Below are 18,097 nucleotides of genomic sequence, written 5' to 3' on the forward strand. Positions count from 1 at the left end.
TGGAAACAATGAATAATGTGTATGTTTTGCACGTTTAAACGCACGGCGATTTAAAGCTTTCGGAAACCCTTTCATGTTGGGGCTCATTGTATCCATCAGCCAGCCTCCGCCATTGCAAATTATACCCTTCTTTAATAAAGAGCACAGGTCGGACCCTAACATGGGCTTCTTCAAAATAAGGCATTCTCAGTGGTGACCGTTAATGGGCGTTTAAGGCCATTGTTTTTGACACACATGAAAGCGAGCTTTTAACCTTGAAGGGCTGAAGGGATAAGAACTTCAGGTTCACTCAGATGTGGCGAGGATACCTGGAAAGAAAATCTGGCCGCTAAGCCTTTTAGGCTCCGAGCATTAATAGATTTTATTAAGAGGCGGAATTATCTCTGATGAAGGATGTTTAGATTTCAGAACATCGTGTAGAAGACCGTCCCGTATGGGCAAGACCAGGGGAACGATCAATAAATAAACATCATTCTAATAAACATCAGGATACAGAGATAATCATCCAACTATAAATGAAGTTGCAAAACGTTTCTGTTTTTCGCCTATTAAGTTCATTTTCCGCACAGGTTGACGGATCTGCCCCGTAGCTGAGGCTGAAGCGTTCACTCCCTGTTGAATATGGGATCACTCGTTGAGAAGCACAAAGGGTCTCATTCACTAGGGGTCAAACTGGGTAGGTAAAAGCCAGACAGAACATAGTGAACTCACTATTTGCTACGTCTTCCAGCCTTGGTGACCACAGACACTATTAACATCAAGCACTCGGCGGCAGCAGCTTTAGGGGAGAATGATGCAAGAAGTCCATGTTGTGGAGATGGTATAATGCCTGCAACCAAGTCTTGGGGCCACCAACTTTCCATATAGCGGAGTGTTGTTGAGACAGACTGAATGCACTTTACAGCTGAGCTTGGCTGGTGTGGGCTTCAGCCTAATGCTAGCCTCTGGCTGGATCACTAGGAGGGGAGGAATGAATGCTGGAAGCAGCCTGGCTGAAACGTATCTTCTGTATCTGACTTCAGGCAACCCTATGCAGAACCATAGCCCGATGCCATGTGCGCCCCGGCAAAGGGGTCCGGAAAGCGGGCAACGATGAACACGTCAAACAACAATCGCAGAGTCACAAAGCCAAGAGTTTTGCTAACACTCCAAAATGAGTGTGCGACACCAAAATCTTCTCCAAGTATATACAGCCGGTGTCGGGGCATAGGGCTTTGTTTGCCCACAGATGTGATCAATAAGTTGGCCATATGTCTATCCCATGCATGTTTAAATTCCCTTAAAACCTGTGTACTCAAAGAAGCAAAATACAGCAATTTAACAAACCGTGCCAAGTCCTGACCAAAGAGCCCATTCACGATATAGGGAACAGCGCAATAATCTGAAACGCATATTTCTCCTTTTTAGTCCATTTCTGATCCACCATAAGACTTCCACCAGAGACCCCCTAATCTCCTAGCTGGGTAAAGGGTGCTGGGTAAAGGGTAAAGGGGAAATTGACTATTTCATTCACCGTCAGCCACGTTTAAAATGCCATCCGTGTCAGAGGGACCCCCCGCACAGACCGCGTTGTTCATGCCACCTCCATGTTTAAGACCAGACTGCACATTTTTTCCTGGCGCAGAAAAAAAAAATCTGAGGTTTACCAGCAAAAGGCCTGATTATTGCCAGCCGTGAGAGCCAGCGCAGAGTCAGGAGCCGCCGCGTACCTTGATTAATGTGGACTTTGGCAGAGACACCCCGGGTGATGAAACGGCCCTTTGCAGCAATGCTCAGAGGCGTTGGGCTTTTTGGCGAAAATGACATTTCCAGCAGAGAATATTATTCTCCATCTCCTAAAAGTCTAAAGTTAAGCCATATTTCAAAAGCAACTTTATTTTTGTTGTTGCATTAAAGGGGATCCGCCACTTTTTCCAAAAGCCTATATTTTACAGGCCAGTGCACTAAAAACAAACTATTTGTGTTTACAGATTAAACATTATATTTATCGGATAGATTTAAACTGCATGACTCCAAAACAATTATACAGAACAACAAAATCACAAGTTCCACGTAGGCTTGATATATTTATATTAATACTGAAGAGGTTAAAGGCGTCACATTATCTCTATCTATATCTATTGCTATAGAGTGTCAGAGGTTTACATGTAATATAAGGAAGTTTTACTTTACTGGGAGGGTGTTATATAAGTGGAACAGCCTCACTGCAGATGTGGTAGAGGCCAATACAGAAAAGGAATTTAAACATATATGGGATAAGCATTCTAAATATAAGACGAGAGCAAGGATTAGAATCAGAATCTCTACGTCAGGAAAAATGGGCAGACTAGATGGTCGTCGTCTGCCATCAGATTCTGGCTTCTATGAGTTTATGTGGCTATTAGATTCCGCTCACTAATCTGTTTAAAGACAATGAGGGTTAGGCACAGAACATTTTAAACTTTGCCCCTACACAATCACCTTGGCAACTGATGCAACATTCTGGCAGGGGCAATAGAAGCATTTACAACCCCCCAGGAATTCCGCCTAAAGAAATGTAAAGGCATTTCGAAGACAGAAAACAGGTGGAGACGTTAAAAAGATGGAGTTTGGGTTTTGGGTGGTCTGAAATATAATAATAAAAACTACATGAATTGGGGTGAAATTAAAATAAAGGACCTAGCTATATAACTATGGCCTTATAAGCATAAAAATCCATAGAATATTCAGGAGGATTGGTCAGCAACGGCCCAGAGATGAATCTGCCTCTTAAAGGCGAGACATTTATTGTCCATAAAAAGTTCCGTTGCAATCAACAAAAGGAATTTCTGACACTAAAGTATTGCAGACATGTAACTCCATGACTTCATTAACCACAACTTCATTTTCATATGTCTAACCGCACACACGCGCACGCACACACACGTTCCTCCCACCTACCTCTAACTCACCTTTCCATCTCTCTCCCCTGCTGTCGGTCTGGTACTTATTTATGTCCTGCAGGCCAGAATAACCATGTGGGACACCGGTGGGCAGCTGCGCGACATCACTCCATACCCACCTGATTTGCTGCTCACAGGGGCAGATAGAGGGTGGTACCGTGCGGCCACCGGCTGGATATACCCGACCGCACGCTGCGTGAGGATCAAAACGTAACATGTGGCCTGCCGCATCCAGCCGTCGGCCGCGATTACATCATTAGGCGGCTGCCGGGTTTTCCCCAGTTTGGCCCCGATGTCCAGAGATATTATTATTGTTTAATTAATTAGTGATTACAGCAAGACACACGTCTGCGGCTGGAACACGTACCTCCCAGCTTCTATGGAGTGCAGCAGGTAGTAGGCACTAGGCAGAGTGTCACTCAAACTGGCAGCACTACTGTGCATGCGCACAATTCCGCACATGTGCAGTATGCATTCTCTGATGTCCCAGCCCCCGGAGAATGAAATCAGGACCCCGGGATCCTCGAATACGGTTATCTAACTCTGTCTCGTTTGTTTACTCATTGTACTGCACCATGGAATATGATGGCACCATATAAATCAATAAGTACCACTAATAATAATAATAGTAATAGTATGGAAGGACGGGGATAAATAGACTAAAATCATAGCTAATCTGCAGATATAAACCCGGGTTTGCTCCCGATAGAACGTCATTGCGCTAACAATACAGACAGAAAGGGATAAGCATGGTTTATACAGACAGACGAAACCCCGACATCTGCTCTTATTAACAGAAAATGTGCTTTTCCTACGGAAAAAAAGAAAAACTCAAAACACACAACATTATCCGTTCACCCACGTGTACTCATATTACCCTCAAGTCTGTCTGAAGTCACCTTGAACGTTCTTACAGTAATTGTCCTAACCGCCTCTGCAGGAAGACCATTCCATGCAACATCCTTTCCGCAATACATACATAGATTTCAGGGCTTCATGAGTTAATATTGGCCCAGTCTGCACTGTACTGTCTGGTGATATATTATTTATAAAGAGACAACATATTTCAGAGCTTTAGCGAGAGCGAGAAAGAACAATAAAAAAACAAAAAACACATGTTAACAGAATAGGGAGAAAGGCCCGGTCAGCAGAGCTTGCAATCTAATTTACACAACTATACCAAACATACAAATCTGAAACCGGTATTTCAGAAAAAAATAGAAATATGATGTTATATAAACATGCATGTAGTCAATAACTATGTACACTAACGTAACCAAACCCTTTAACCCCTTCAACAGCCAGGAGTGCACCGCAAAGTACTTATAACATCTGGCACTCAAAGGGTGTTGGCCACTCTTACGACAAATATTACAGTTATGATACAACCATTGTAATGAGCCCAGGCCCATATATATATATATATATATATATATATATATATATATATATATAATATATTATATTATATATATTAGATACATACACACCTACACCTGATATACATATACACACCTGAGATTATATATATATATACACACACACACACACACACACCGTTGCTGTGTTAATGCAAACTAAAGGGTGGGGTGCAGGTAACTAATATCGCAGTTAATTCTGTTACAAACTTTTTTGCCCCTGTATCGGATGGGCTCTGCGCCCCTACATATTATATCATCATCCGCCCCTACATATTATATCCTCATCCGCCACACAAGCACTTATTTATTTTTAACTCCATGTTTACAAACACAACAGAAACATAGAATGTGACGGCAGATAAGACCCATTCGGCCCGTCTGGTCGGCCCACTTTAACTGTTGTAAAGACCCAGAACTTTCTCTTCTTAGATTCAGGAGCCTTATAACTATCCCATGCGTGTTTACATTCCCTTGTTGTGTTACACTCTACCACCTCTGCAAACAGGCAGTTCCACTTATTCACCACACTCTCTGTAATGTAAAACTTCCTTCGGTTACATCTAAGATCACCTTTCTCAGATAAACGTCCCTCCAGTACAAGCACCGGCTGCACCGATATAGTTTTAAATTAGTGAAGTTAAAAGACAAAACCCCTGTTTGGGGGGCAGCACCCTGTGTCGGTGCTACAGTTACCCCCATCGACTGATAATATACCCAAAGACATGACTGGGATACATTATAAAGTGATGCTGCCATGGCAACTCTCAGCAAGTACCCTTTAAGAAGAGCTGCAGCTCCAGTGCCCCCTCTGCCTATTTCTACTGCCCCAGCTGCCATCTATATATACCGTATATATACATACATATACCGTATATATACAAATATAAGCCCATTAAATGACAGGCACACTACCTGCAATACCCCCCAATACCCATTGAAGTAATAATACTTACTATGTCACAGAAACACTAATACCCCCATACCCCATCCTCACCCCAGGGGCGACCCGCTAATACCCCGGTAAATAGTTATCTGTGACACGGGTAACCTCTCTGGTACTCGGCGCCCGGCAGTTACACACCGGTAATACTCGGTAGTATTAGGTACAGTATAATCCCCTACCTTGTAGGTGTTCTCGGTGATCTTGGCTACGGTCTCCGGGTCCCGGGACATGGCTCCGGGTCTCTCGGTGCCCACCGGGCACAGTCACACAGACAATGGAAACTCGTACCGGTACTTTACAGGAGGCTGATACCGGCACCGGTAATAGCTTCCAGGTTCCGTTAACCTCGCCAAACGCGCCAGGAAACCGGAGCCAACGATGTTCCCAGGCTTAGCGCAAGAGCCCTACTTCCAAAGCCTCTGCCGGATCCGTTGTTAAGCCCTAAACCCGTACTGTTCCAGCTGGTTCCGCCGCTGCTCTTTGCCGGTACCGACACGGTCCCGCCGCTCTCACCGGAGCAGCAGAGTAACTGTCAAAACTTGTGGGACCGGCAGCGACAAGAGGGAGGGGCGGCCGAGATCTGCAGCCGGGGAGGGTCGCACCTGCGTGGACAAGGAAAGCAGAACGGGCGGGGACTGGGGAGGAAAGAGTGCAACCTGGAGGAGAGAGGACGGCCTGGGTGTGCAGGAGAGGAGGGAGCTCAGCCAGCCGGAGGAGGAAGGAAACTCAACAGGACTAGGGAGGAAAGAGCTCAACCTGGAGGAGAAAGGAGGGAGCACAGCCTAAAGGAGAGAGGGCATAACCTGAGGAGACAAGAGGGAGAGCATAACCTGAGGAGACAGGAGGGAGCACAGGAGGGAGAGCATAACCTGAGGAGAAAGGAGGGAGCACAGGAGGGAGAGCATAACCTGAGGAGAAAGGAGGGGGCACAGCCTAAAGGAGAGCGGGCATAATCCAAGGAGAAAGGAGGGAGTACAGCCTAATGGAGGGAGAGCATAACCTGAGGAGAAAGGAGGGAGCACAGTTTAAAGGAGAGAAGGAATAACCTTAGGAGAAAGGAGGGGGAGCACAGCCTAAAGGAGAGAGGGAATGACCTGAAGAGAAAGGAGGGGGCACAGGAGGGAGAGCATAACCTGAGGAGAAAAGGGGGAGCACATCCTAAAGGAGGGGGACAGGAGAGGGAGAGCATAAACTGAGGGACAGAAGGTTAAATATGTCGCTGGTAAATATTTAATAATTAGGGAAGGACTGGAAGGCGCCGATTCTCCCAGCTGTACCTGTATTTTGAGAAACCCTGCCTTATATGCTGAAGAAGTAGGAAGCTGGGGGACGGAGTCTATGGAAGAGGAGTCTGAAGGGAATAAACATCTCTTCTACAGCCTACAGTACAAACATTACAAAATCCAGCCCAAAGAAATTAAAATGACCCAAAACCAGAAGTAACCGCGAGGTTTTGTTGTAATTCAGCATTATGGGACATTATATTGATGGGGTAACTGGAGCAGTGAAGCACACCAGGAGAAGAAGAGGATTTATTGCACCGGCCGTCATCTTGTCCGCCAGACATTTATTCTTTAAGTTTGCGATACAAGGCGGTCTTTGTTGTAGATGAATTATAACTTATAAGTGTATCAAATATCCCTTTCATTCTTACACATTCTTCTTACAAATACATCCATAGGAGGCCAACAATAGACGTGATGAGGAGATGGTGACTACATTTTTGCGTGACTTTTTTTTTTATTTCATTTTTTTTTTTTACTAATGGACTTTTTATAAAGTGTGAACGTCCCCCACACCACGTAAAAGAGCTAAATTCGGAGTAAATATTGTCCTGATCCAGCCAGGACTCGGTAGCGTCACCAAACATAATAAACACCCTTTGGAGGGCATCTGGTTTTTCCCACTAATGAAATATTCTGAAGGTTCTATGAGATTCTACGAATAGTGTTACTAGTCTGGCCAACCTTACTCCAAATCTTCCTGTTCACTTCGGGCTCACAATGAAATGTAAGTGAAAGTGAGTAAGAGATTTTATCTCATGAAAACTATGTGACCTGATACTCCAGATAACATCACTGGTTCAAGCGTTGTTTTATCTGAACAGGAACTGGGACCGGTGGTTTGAGTGAGACTAGCTCCTCGTAGGATTGGAGTGTGTCACCAGGATCCCTCAACAGCACAGGTATCAACATCTCTTTATGTTTTCACAAGTAACTCTTTTATTAGAACAGGTGGATCTCTAAATGGTAAAGCTGCTGATACACCTGGGGGTTCTGCTAAAAACTGCATTGCAGGTGGGTGTAGGAGCTTCCATAGGTGAAGGAGAGCTGAAGTAACAGGCCCTGCTACAGATGATCTTGACGATGGCTCTGATCACCCGATTGTGTGGTGCAGAGCAGGGAAGGTCAGTAGGTAGCCCTTCAAGCCAGGTTGTGGCTAGCTGAGAATTAATTTATAGCTCAACGGCAGCTGCCGAGTGACCTCCCGGTTATTAATGGAATAGGAAGCACGCTGCTTCTTGTTTTAATGTCAAATCATTCTAAGATGTTATAAACATGAGAGATTATCCTCTGTAAGAATGAAGAAAGCAGGAAATAATAACTGAAATTTACAAACTCTACAAGCACTAGACGGTGAATATTATAAGCGGGTGATGACGGAGGCCGTTGACATTAACCCTTTCTTCGTGCGCCATATTGATGCCCTGAGTTGTCTTCTGGAACAGGCTCCTGAGACAAGCCAAGCCCAATGATCCACTGATATAAAGGCCCATTTGGTCCATTTCTTGGCAACGACACACAATGGACTCACCTCGCCCAGGAGCTTATGACATTAGGGTTGCTACATCATTGTTTATTCAGGAACCTTCTATAGGCCGTATTGGTTGAAACGCAATTTGGGTCTACACTGGCCGAACGTGGCATTACTTACCATTGTATCACAGCCCTGATATAATACGGGTGAGTCAATCACAAATATCTAGGTTCAGACAAGTTGGAATTTGAAGGAACACCTTTGGGTTCCACCCAGTCCATCACCAGAGAATTCTCGGTTTCTATAAATAAAAAGTAAGTAATTCATAGGTAATATTTCAGTAGCGATAAAATCGCGTGATGAACGATCTCATCAAACCGTAGCAAAATTGTTGGCAGCAAAAAAAGGCCGCTCCATCCATCGCATATAAAGGTCTAATGTCTGCGTGTTCGGGGGTTCGCACTCCGCTCACGCAGGTTTGTTTGCTGAAGCGTTCTGCTGGAAGGATTCCCCGCCATCCTCCCTTCTGCCTCCGGGAAGAATGATTCATGGTGTCTGGGACAGCTGTGTCTTTCTAAGAGGGAATCGCTGCCCATGTTACGCCCGTCTGTATTCTCCTGGCATCCGAACGGCACTACGGTCAGCATCACCAAGACACTGTAGCCTGTGGCCCCTCTGGGCTTATCTTATGCCCCTAAACACCGTATTAACCACAAGGATAGCAAAGGTTTTGCGTCCCGCCTGCTTTTTGAGCGTTTAACACAGGGACCCATTAAAAAAAAGTAACTTTTCTAGTTGTCGAACTGGAACAACAACAATTCTCAGACTGGCTGAGTTGCAATTCAGCAAAGGCGAGTCTCACGGGTGCCCCTTTTCCACTTTAATGAGTATTGCCTCGCTCAGCTCTACGTGTGATGCTGCGATTACCTGCCATGCTGGCACAACACCATGCTGGCACGCTGTCATAATAAACAGGGTATGATGTCATTAAGTGAAGAGAACTGGTTTTGTCATTTGCCCAGCGCTGTCTGCTTTCTTGATGCCCGCTGCTGTCCCAGATTGTGGCGACATAAGATCACATTTTCAGAGCGAATAATAAAAAAAAAGAACCTCAATAGGCGCTTCATACCCTAAGGAAGCTTTAACATGAATGAATGAACGCATTCTATCACCGCCATGAGCGTGTCAGACAATAAAGCAATAGAAACCTCTGGGAGAACAGGGTGTGTTTGTCTCCCGAGCTGTGACGTGTGAGAGCGAGGAGCGGACGCGAGCCGGTGCTGACGTATACCGTGGCACACCTAGCACTGATTCTTTATCAGATCACCGAGACGATCGATTTCGAGGCTGTGACTCACTGCTGTCTCTATATACAAAACAGAGACTGCAGGAAAAACATTCATTAGCATCGCCATAAAGCAAGTCGGCAAGCCCTTTCAACACACGGGTAGATTGCCATATCATGCCATAATCTAAAAATAGACATTCCATTACAGGAAATAATGATGATTTATTAGATCTGCAAATATTGCACAGATTTTACCTGTTTTACCTTCGATTTTGTTTACTTTGGTGACAAATACCACTTTCACCATCACGGAGTAGGAGCAAGAATACAGAAATATGAATGGGGCTTTAAATAGGGGCTGTTTAAAAAAAGGGCTAATGTTAAACTGTAACTTAATAAGAATCAGTTATAACAAAATCCAAGCAGTTTATGTTTAACTTTCCTTACTGTACTAGCCTCTACCACTTCTACTGGTAGGCTGTCATGGCTGTCTCAGCGCAGGGAGAGACCTTGCTCAATAGCAGGTAATTATTATCGCTGACTATAGTGCTCTCAATATAAAATAGTAATGTTTCATTTAAGAGATGGAAAGTTCTCGCAGGGAAAGACATTTCTGTCTTATAAACGGAACGAGTCATTCAAGTGTTTCAGCTTTTTGCACTTTGAAACACGCAGAACGACATAACCCCGTGATGGGGATTTAATGTTACCTAAATGTTCTATAGATATGCAGGCAGGTGCCGTATTCTCCAACAGCACACCTGGACTGGCTATCTGGCACACCTGCTGGCCGACATCTCTCCATACTCACCTCATCTGCCACACCAGTGGCCAATCGGGTGCTGCAGTGTGTGGCCACCGGCTGCATAGATAGTGTGATTTTTTTTGTCTTTTTTTTTAATGAAAAGTTCTATTTGAATAATATAATGTTCTAAGGAAGCTGCATATTAGTCATTTGTATGTGTTCTAGCTCTGTTATATTAGCCCAATCAACTAAACAAATTCCCAGATTCCTTATGAAACTACTGTAAACTATAGAACTGCTCAGTCTTAATCACCCAGCAGGACACTCTGACCAACAAATTTATTTTGGCTTTTTCTGATGCTTTTTGCATTGTCTGCTTATGTTTATCCCCCATTATTTGACCACCATAATATAATACGACAAATAGTTATAGATACAGCTCCTCATTTACATTCTATTAGCTTCCAATAATGCTATAGTAGCAGTCCCTTTCCTGAAGTAGCCCGGGGGCGCCACCTAGTGGTATGATTGGAATTTGACTTTGTTCTATAACATTATGCTTCATTTTCAATAAGCTAATAAATGATAATATATATTTATAATCAGTTTTCAGCATATTATTAGTGGCTGCCCTGGCTTGGATGCCGGTCAACTAATGAAATCTAAGAATTATCCCCCAATAAAGATAAAAAGAATTTACAAAATTCATGGATGCTGGCATATTGTTGGTAGAAAATCCTGTAATGGGCTTGATCCTGGAAAAAAAAGTAATAAATAAGTAAATTGGATGTTGTATTTTATATGCTTTTTGTCTCTGAGTATCCTTCCCGATCCTTGGAAAGATATTTGCAAATGTAATATATTACCTTAAACACGTTGTTTCAAGTGTTTCCGGCTTCTCCAAACCGCATTGCACAAATTAAACAAGTTTTTAATTTAAGGTCGCCAAAAACAACATTCCAAAAATAGGTAACCCATGGGCCCTGACAACTAAATGTAAGTAACAGTATTAACCCTGACTTTGTTGATTTTACACCTGTTTCCTCTTGCCCCCTACTGTGGCTGCCAATGCATTTCAACCTTGCATCACAGAATGCATGTTAATGTCAAGGATTTAGGGATGACCTCTTGTGGCTTCCATAGGTATGATAACATTCATACTGCTGGTAGTGGAATTCCATGCGGCATTTAAAGACCATCACGCAAGAACACGGACATTAAGAACAACAAAGAGGTCAATAGGGAAACCAACATGGCACGTAGTGGCATCAGGAGAGCCCTCACTCACAGTGCTACAGCATTCCATTTTGGTAGACAATCGATTCCATCCCTCACCTTAGATACGCCAGTGACATGTACATCTGCTGAATGCGGTTTACCACACTGGGCAAGAGGTGGAACCAGGTTCTATACCCTAGGCCCAAGAAAAAATTCATGTATTGGTTTAATTAGCTAGAGTGGGAGAGTAGAGATAAGTTTAAAGGTGGAGGAAAGGTGCAGTTATTATAGCTCACTGACATCACTATAAGGGGTTACCCTAGCAGTATTCTCAGACACAGATCCAGGAGATGATTACCTGAAATCTGCCTAATGCAAGGCCAACAATTCTCAAGAAACGCTCAATTGTGTTGGCCCTTAATAATGCATGAAGATTGATTCACTCAAGCAGGATTATGCAGGTGTGTTTGAAGGAGAGCTGCAGTATTAACTTGTTATGAACTGCTAACTTTGATAAGTTTCTCCTGTATGACACAATGTGCTGGTCCTTCATAACACCTGGTTTAATGGGGGGGTGGCTGTCAAGAAATGCCATTGATCTATCTATGTCTAATGCATATCCAACCAAGCTTTTCTTGCAGAAGAATCATATTGGGAGCTGAAACTACAAAATGCATATACAAGCCTTCAAACTGCATCAATCATCCAAACTCCAAATCACCTATAGATATTAATGTATTGAGACATCTGGCGGCAGTTTTCATGGTATCCACCAGATGGCGCTATACACTATTTCATGATGCTACAGCAATCTACCACCCTTATTAACCAATCATACAAAACATTTAATCTCACACACCTACAAATAATTTAGAATTAGGTAAATTATAGCCAAAACTTATTTCTCCCAAAATACTGTTCTACTCAATAAAGAGATCCGTCCAGAATCTGCATACTAATATTGACCTTGACATTTCATCATTTCTTTTTTTAACAGATTATATAATACAAATATTAGTCACTGTCGTGCGTGCACATGATAACAGCAAAGAAGAAACGGATACAATATATTTCTGTTTGCTAATAAGTTAGTGACTGGGAAAGTTGACAGATGTAGTACGTCAATGCTTTCATGGAGATGATGTCATTCTACACAAGGCATCTGTTTGTGTGGGTCTGATACTGAGCCAACAAGTATGCGCAATAAGAGTTTATCCTGGCATTTCGTGATATTTTTGGTGTCTTTTTTGATCATTTGAATAACCGTTCTCATCACCAGCGTATAGAGTATCTATGGTTTTGTGTCAGAAGTGTGGGGGTCTGTTTTTCTTCTTTGTGTGTTAAGGGGGTTATTGCTTTTAAAGCAATTCAAATACTTCTCAAGCATTTTGGTGGCATGTTGATACATGCTAACCGGCTCACATGGTTTACCCGTGTCTCCTGGGTCATGTAAGTGGATCTAGTCATTAATAGAGTAGAACACTCCAAGATGTCAATTCTAAAGGTTCTTCATTAGAACTGTTATTGACACTTACAATTCCAAACCCAAATGGCGAATGGCTGCATGAGTGGACATGTTATAATATACAGTGTTTATATTTTTAGGGACAACTTGGTATGAGTTGTAGTCAACGGACGTACCGGTAATAAAAATCCATGTTGGATGATTGGCATGCATCAGTACAAGTGAGATATCAGCACGCAGACAGGCAACTTAAACCAGCTAGGCGATGGAGTGAAATTGTGTAACTTGATTATTTTGGTTTCATAAAGAAAAGGCCTGGAGGACAGGGGGTATTAATACTGGGCAATAGTCTGAGCATGCCCCTACTTACAGGCCCATTGAGCAACAGGGTACTAACGGGGAGATCTGCCCTGAGTTCTGCAGGATAGGACCTTCTGCCATCGCCGAGATTCCAGCGTAAGCCTTGTTGGCCAGAGGTTTGTTTGAGATATAAGAAAAGACTAATTTGTGGCCCAAAATCGCAGCTATTACACCAAAACTGCAGCCAGCTGCTGATGCCATATGCTATTCTAGAATCATCTTTTCTGAAACTGGTAACATCGCGGTCTTTTAAAATCCGTTAGACTTTGCAGGTGGAACAGAAGGTGGTGACAACTGCTTAGGATAGAACGCCGAAACGAATTGCAACGCGTTTCATGTCAGTAACGATGGTGTGAAAGCTTCTCGCCTCTAAAGGCTAACGTGATCCGCGTGCAACACCTGGGATTTCTACTCGTTTCTATGGCGAGGGAGTCTTTTGGTTTAAGAACTGAGTAGCATTCTCGCTTTGGTTACCAACATCACAGCTGGGAAATGGTTTGAGAAGGACGCTATTATGTCTTCTCTGTGGAATTCAAGCCGTAATATAAAAGACTAGTGACCGGCCTGTTTATATATATATATATATATATATATATATATTTTTTTTATTTTTTTTTAATTCATTTATACTTTTATCATCACACGTTGGATGAGTTACATCACCCACGACCCCTTGATAACCTTTGGTTTGTATAGGATCATAGGAGTTGTTTTGAAGCTGGAGATCATTATTTTGTTGAAAGACCCGTTGAATCTAGGATTCCGTTAACACGTAAAGATTAAGATTTCCGTTTAAAAACAGCGCCTGCGCTATTTAATTTTTTTTTATAATCAACCAATAATTAGGCTCTGATGATATAATATAAACAAATTATTTGTTATTTGTGTATTATTCTTATGGAATGGGTTGTTGTGTGTTCCTGCGACGTTCCATGATTGTATGAATTTTCTACCAAGAATGGCTTTTTGAGAGAGCGGATAATAGACCGCTCTTATATTACAGTTCTATTCACTGGGGACAAAAGAGAAGATGAGTCCGTAAGAGGACCAGAGGAAACCCAAGTCAATATTATATGTTTAACCCATGCTTGTTCTGCTATTATATATAAAAACAGGATTTGTATAGGAACCAAAAAAAAAACAGGATTGGCCCCTCTACTCTTTCCATAACTGTTCTTTGTCTATCCTGCATTTCAGTCTATATGAATACATTTCTAAATTGTATAATGTTAATTTTTACATTACTAAGTGGGTGGTAGATCAGTGGAACAGCCTCCCAGCAGAAATTGAGTAGGCTAATACAGTCAGGGGATTTAAACATGAATGGAAAGGCATATGGCTTATCCCGAATCCACAACGAGAAGGAGGACTGATGGTTCTTCTGTTTCTATGTGAAGCAGAGGCGTCACTCAGCAAACCCTATTATAGGTCCATTAAAATGTATCAGCCATTATACAAGCACAATATGTATGAATGCGGGTATTTAAATTCATATATACGGAGTTTGGCACCATGCGCAGTACCGTCTGGGTGCTAACGATTTACACCTCTATAAAAAGGGAACTTCTTGCAAATAAGGCAGCCTAATTTTATCTCAGATTTTTCCAAGAATAGATGCTTGTGTTAGTCAGAGCGCCTCCCTGTCTCTGCCCTGCTCACAGAAATCCAGGTCAGGAGTAGACTGTCATCAAATTGTACGACCATGGCTGCTGTACAATTTAATCTGAGGTATAATTTGGCTCTATTTCAGGAGTGCTGATTATGAACTAAAGTGATTGATGTAGAGAAGCAGAAGCCCATTTTTGGCTGGGTTCCTTGGGGTGCTGGTCAGCTCCTTGACTATACCATATAACCAGAGTATAATAGCCGTCCAAAACCCATCCAGTTTATCTCTGGGATAACTGGGAGAGTCTTGGATCAGGGAAGAGTCATAAACCTTTTTTTAACCGATAAAGAATGGTGTAATATTGTGGAGAGGAACTACCTGGTGTGTAGGTAGTTCTAGGAAGGAATTCATGATAAAATAGGACTCTTACAGCCTCAGCACTTCCCAAAGGGATCTCTCTTTCGTAAAAAGGGGAATATTTACCCAGCTGTGAAAATAAATTATTACCGGGAATATCTGGTCGCCATTTTGACATCTTTCTAAATATACATTATACAATCTAGCTACTATATACAAGACCATCTGGGATTTAGCTTCCATCGCTCCACCAAAGTCAATCCTGACCTTTACAAATGGACAATGTTGGTTGGAAGTATTTTTGATGGACACGTCATCTGCTCCATTGGGAAGTCAACCGGTTGAAATGGGTGCCAACTTCAGCATCTACTATGTGTTTGCCTACATGTGCCTGCTGTTATTGGTCAGACTGGTGATCACGAGATGACCCTGGTGCTTTAAGGCCAGTGGCCGCCTGATGATGTAATTTAGACCACCGGCTGGATATGTTCATGTGGTGTGCTGCCGGTCCAACCGCTGGAGAGCCGGATCTGGTGAGTATGAAGTGCTCATTAAACCCACAGCAAGGAGTGGATTTCTTTTCATTTAACAAGTATCTGTACAAAGATTTATTACTTTTCTAGACCTTTCGTCGAGATACTTCAGATTTTCATCATCTTTATTCCAACAAAAAAACACTCAATAAATTCAGCGCTGGGAACAAAATACAATAAAATCCATCTTTATGCCCGCATGTTTTTTTCCATCTGCAGAAGTGAATCCACCCTCTCGTGCTTTGTATGGACGTACGAGATATATGAATAATATTGTTTTCCTCTTCGACAATAAGTCAGGAAACTAAATGGAAAATGCACGTATAGTCTGCCCTGCGCCGCTGATAATAACAATTCAGCTGGAGGCCAAAGCTACGTCCTTCCATTTAAATAAAAGAAAAACTAAATAAATAAAAATAAAAAAAGAAGACAAATACTGTTAGAAAACCTTTATGTTTTTGCTGTTTGTCGCCTGTATAACAAATTAGTTTAATAAGATGTTTTAACTCCATGTAAATTAACGTCACGCGAAGATAAACGCATATTTTTATTTGATCTAGAGAAGGTAGAATTTATTTTATATGTTTGCGGCCAAGACTAGACCCAACATGTTCGGTAACATTAAGTGATCGAATATGGTAAATTCTAAATTCTTGGTATTTTAAAATGACATTTACTAAATTATTCTTTTTTTATTTTTTATTTTTTTATGTGAATGTAGTTCTGCTTGGGGGTTGTTTGGCTTTTCTTCAAACCTATTTGTTTTTTAGGAATGGCTGCATGGATTTAAAGAGTCTGTCGCTGATTTCCAGTGTGATTTGAACCCAGGTCTTCCAGGTGGCAGTAGAAGTCGTGAATGCCTCGTGATCGTTTGCTTGTTGAGGGGTATGTAGATATGGGCTCTCTGCTCCTATTTGTACACCAGGGTTTGGATCTTCACTGGTTTCTGGGTTATTGTCTTGATTCCTCAGCCAAGAACCTTGATTGTCTGCGCTTGGATCTTAGATTGTCCGACGATGCATTTGCATTAGTCTTCTTTGTCTTGGGGTTCACTTGTGTGGCTCGGTTTTCTGTCAATAGAATCGAGGACTTGTTACGTGCTGAAATTTGACCACTACATGAAGCTTTTTATGGGGTCTTTAAACCCTTCCAAGGGTCTTCAGTCCTTCCAAAATAATTCGAGGACTCCATAAGCAGCCAGAACAACCCATGGATCAAGAACTATTAAATCAAAGTGTGCCCCAGCGTTATCAAAAAGGGGTCCAGGTAATTATCAAAAGCCTCCACAAACTAAATACTTGCAGTAACTACTCCCGTAAGCAGCCCTTACTTTGGTAGTTACTTTATCAACACGTTAACTTATTGCATCATTATATATATATACTGTATGTACACACACACAAAATTATGTGAAATGTATTGATCCGTCGGTTTCATATGTTTTACGATAATTTGTCTTCTCTGTTTTCTTTTAAATGGATTTTACAAGGTTTAGGATTGAAAACTAATCGTTATGGCTATGATACGTTGTTGCCTGGAAAACATCTTTCAATCCCGCTTAGTTCAAGTACATTTCATTCTGTGACATGCTTCTTTTTGTACTTGTGACAATGGATCATATTTAATAGGATGCACAGCTATTGGACATGTGTCGACTTGTTCCCGGCCGTGTGTGTTTCATTTCATTTAAACCTTTTTTTTTTTTGTACGGGAAAAGAAGAAAGGGAAATTCATAGAAGCGGTTGGACACTTCTCCTATACACAAACAGTGAATTAGTGTTTGTCTCTTGGCTTTTGGTTAGACAGAATTTGACAGCATATGAGAAACATTTGGCCCATCTAGTCTGTCCATTTTCCTGCTGTAAAGACTCAGACCTGCCTTACATCCATGAGCCATATGCATACTTGGGAACTCTCCGGGTTTGTCCAGAGATTGCTGGGTGAAGCACCGCTTCTACGGTTCTCCGGGTCAACACCCGAAACCTCTGGGTCGCGGGGTCTTGACACGCCCTGCTCCCCGCCCATTTTCCATTTAAATGGGGGAGTTTCCTGCTGACATCAGCGGGAATGCCCACTGACGTCAGAGGAACCGCCCACTGACATCAGCTGGACCGCCCACTGACATCAGCTGGACCGCCCACTGACATCAGCTGGACCGCCCACTGACATCAGCGGACAGTCCTGGCCGCGTCCCGCAAGGGAAGGCTCCGGGTAACCGGAGCCCAGAAGTTCCAGGTATGGCCATATGCCTGCCTAATGCATATTTTAAATCTCACACTGTATGAGTATCTACCACTTCTGCTGGGAGGCTGTTTCACTATATGAACCCTATATGTGGACACCCGTCCTAATTATTGAATTTAGGTGTTTCAGCCACATCCATTGCTTACGGGTGTATAAAATGAAGCACATAGACAGTCATCTCCATAGACAGATATCGGCAGTAGAATGGGTAATACTGAAGAGCTCAGTGGCTTTAAAGG

General features: G+C 42.5%; 1 protein-coding gene across 3 annotated transcripts in view; it reads right to left on the reverse strand.

Moving 5' to 3' along the window:
* BAIAP2L1 (BAR/IMD domain containing adaptor protein 2 like 1) overlaps positions 1-6,061 on the reverse strand; it is a 40,140-nt gene extending 34,079 nt beyond the window's left edge. Inside the window, exon 1 of one of the 3 annotated variants that reach the window (XM_053471423.1) lies at positions 5,465-6,061. In XM_053471423.1, coding sequence (XP_053327398.1) covers positions 5,465-5,515 — 51 coding nt within the window. In that variant the 5' untranslated portion in view covers positions 5,516-6,061. The remainder of the gene's footprint in view (positions 1-5,464) is intronic. The other 2 variants (XM_053471420.1, XM_053471422.1) reach the window with 2 other exon arrangements.
* Between the last annotated feature and the right edge of the window lie 12,036 nt (positions 6,062-18,097).

Source organism: Spea bombifrons, chromosome 7 (genome assembly GCF_027358695.1).
Source record: "Spea bombifrons isolate aSpeBom1 chromosome 7, aSpeBom1.2.pri, whole genome shotgun sequence".
In the NCBI taxonomy this organism is placed as follows: domain Eukaryota; kingdom Metazoa; phylum Chordata; class Amphibia; order Anura; family Pelobatidae; genus Spea; species Spea bombifrons.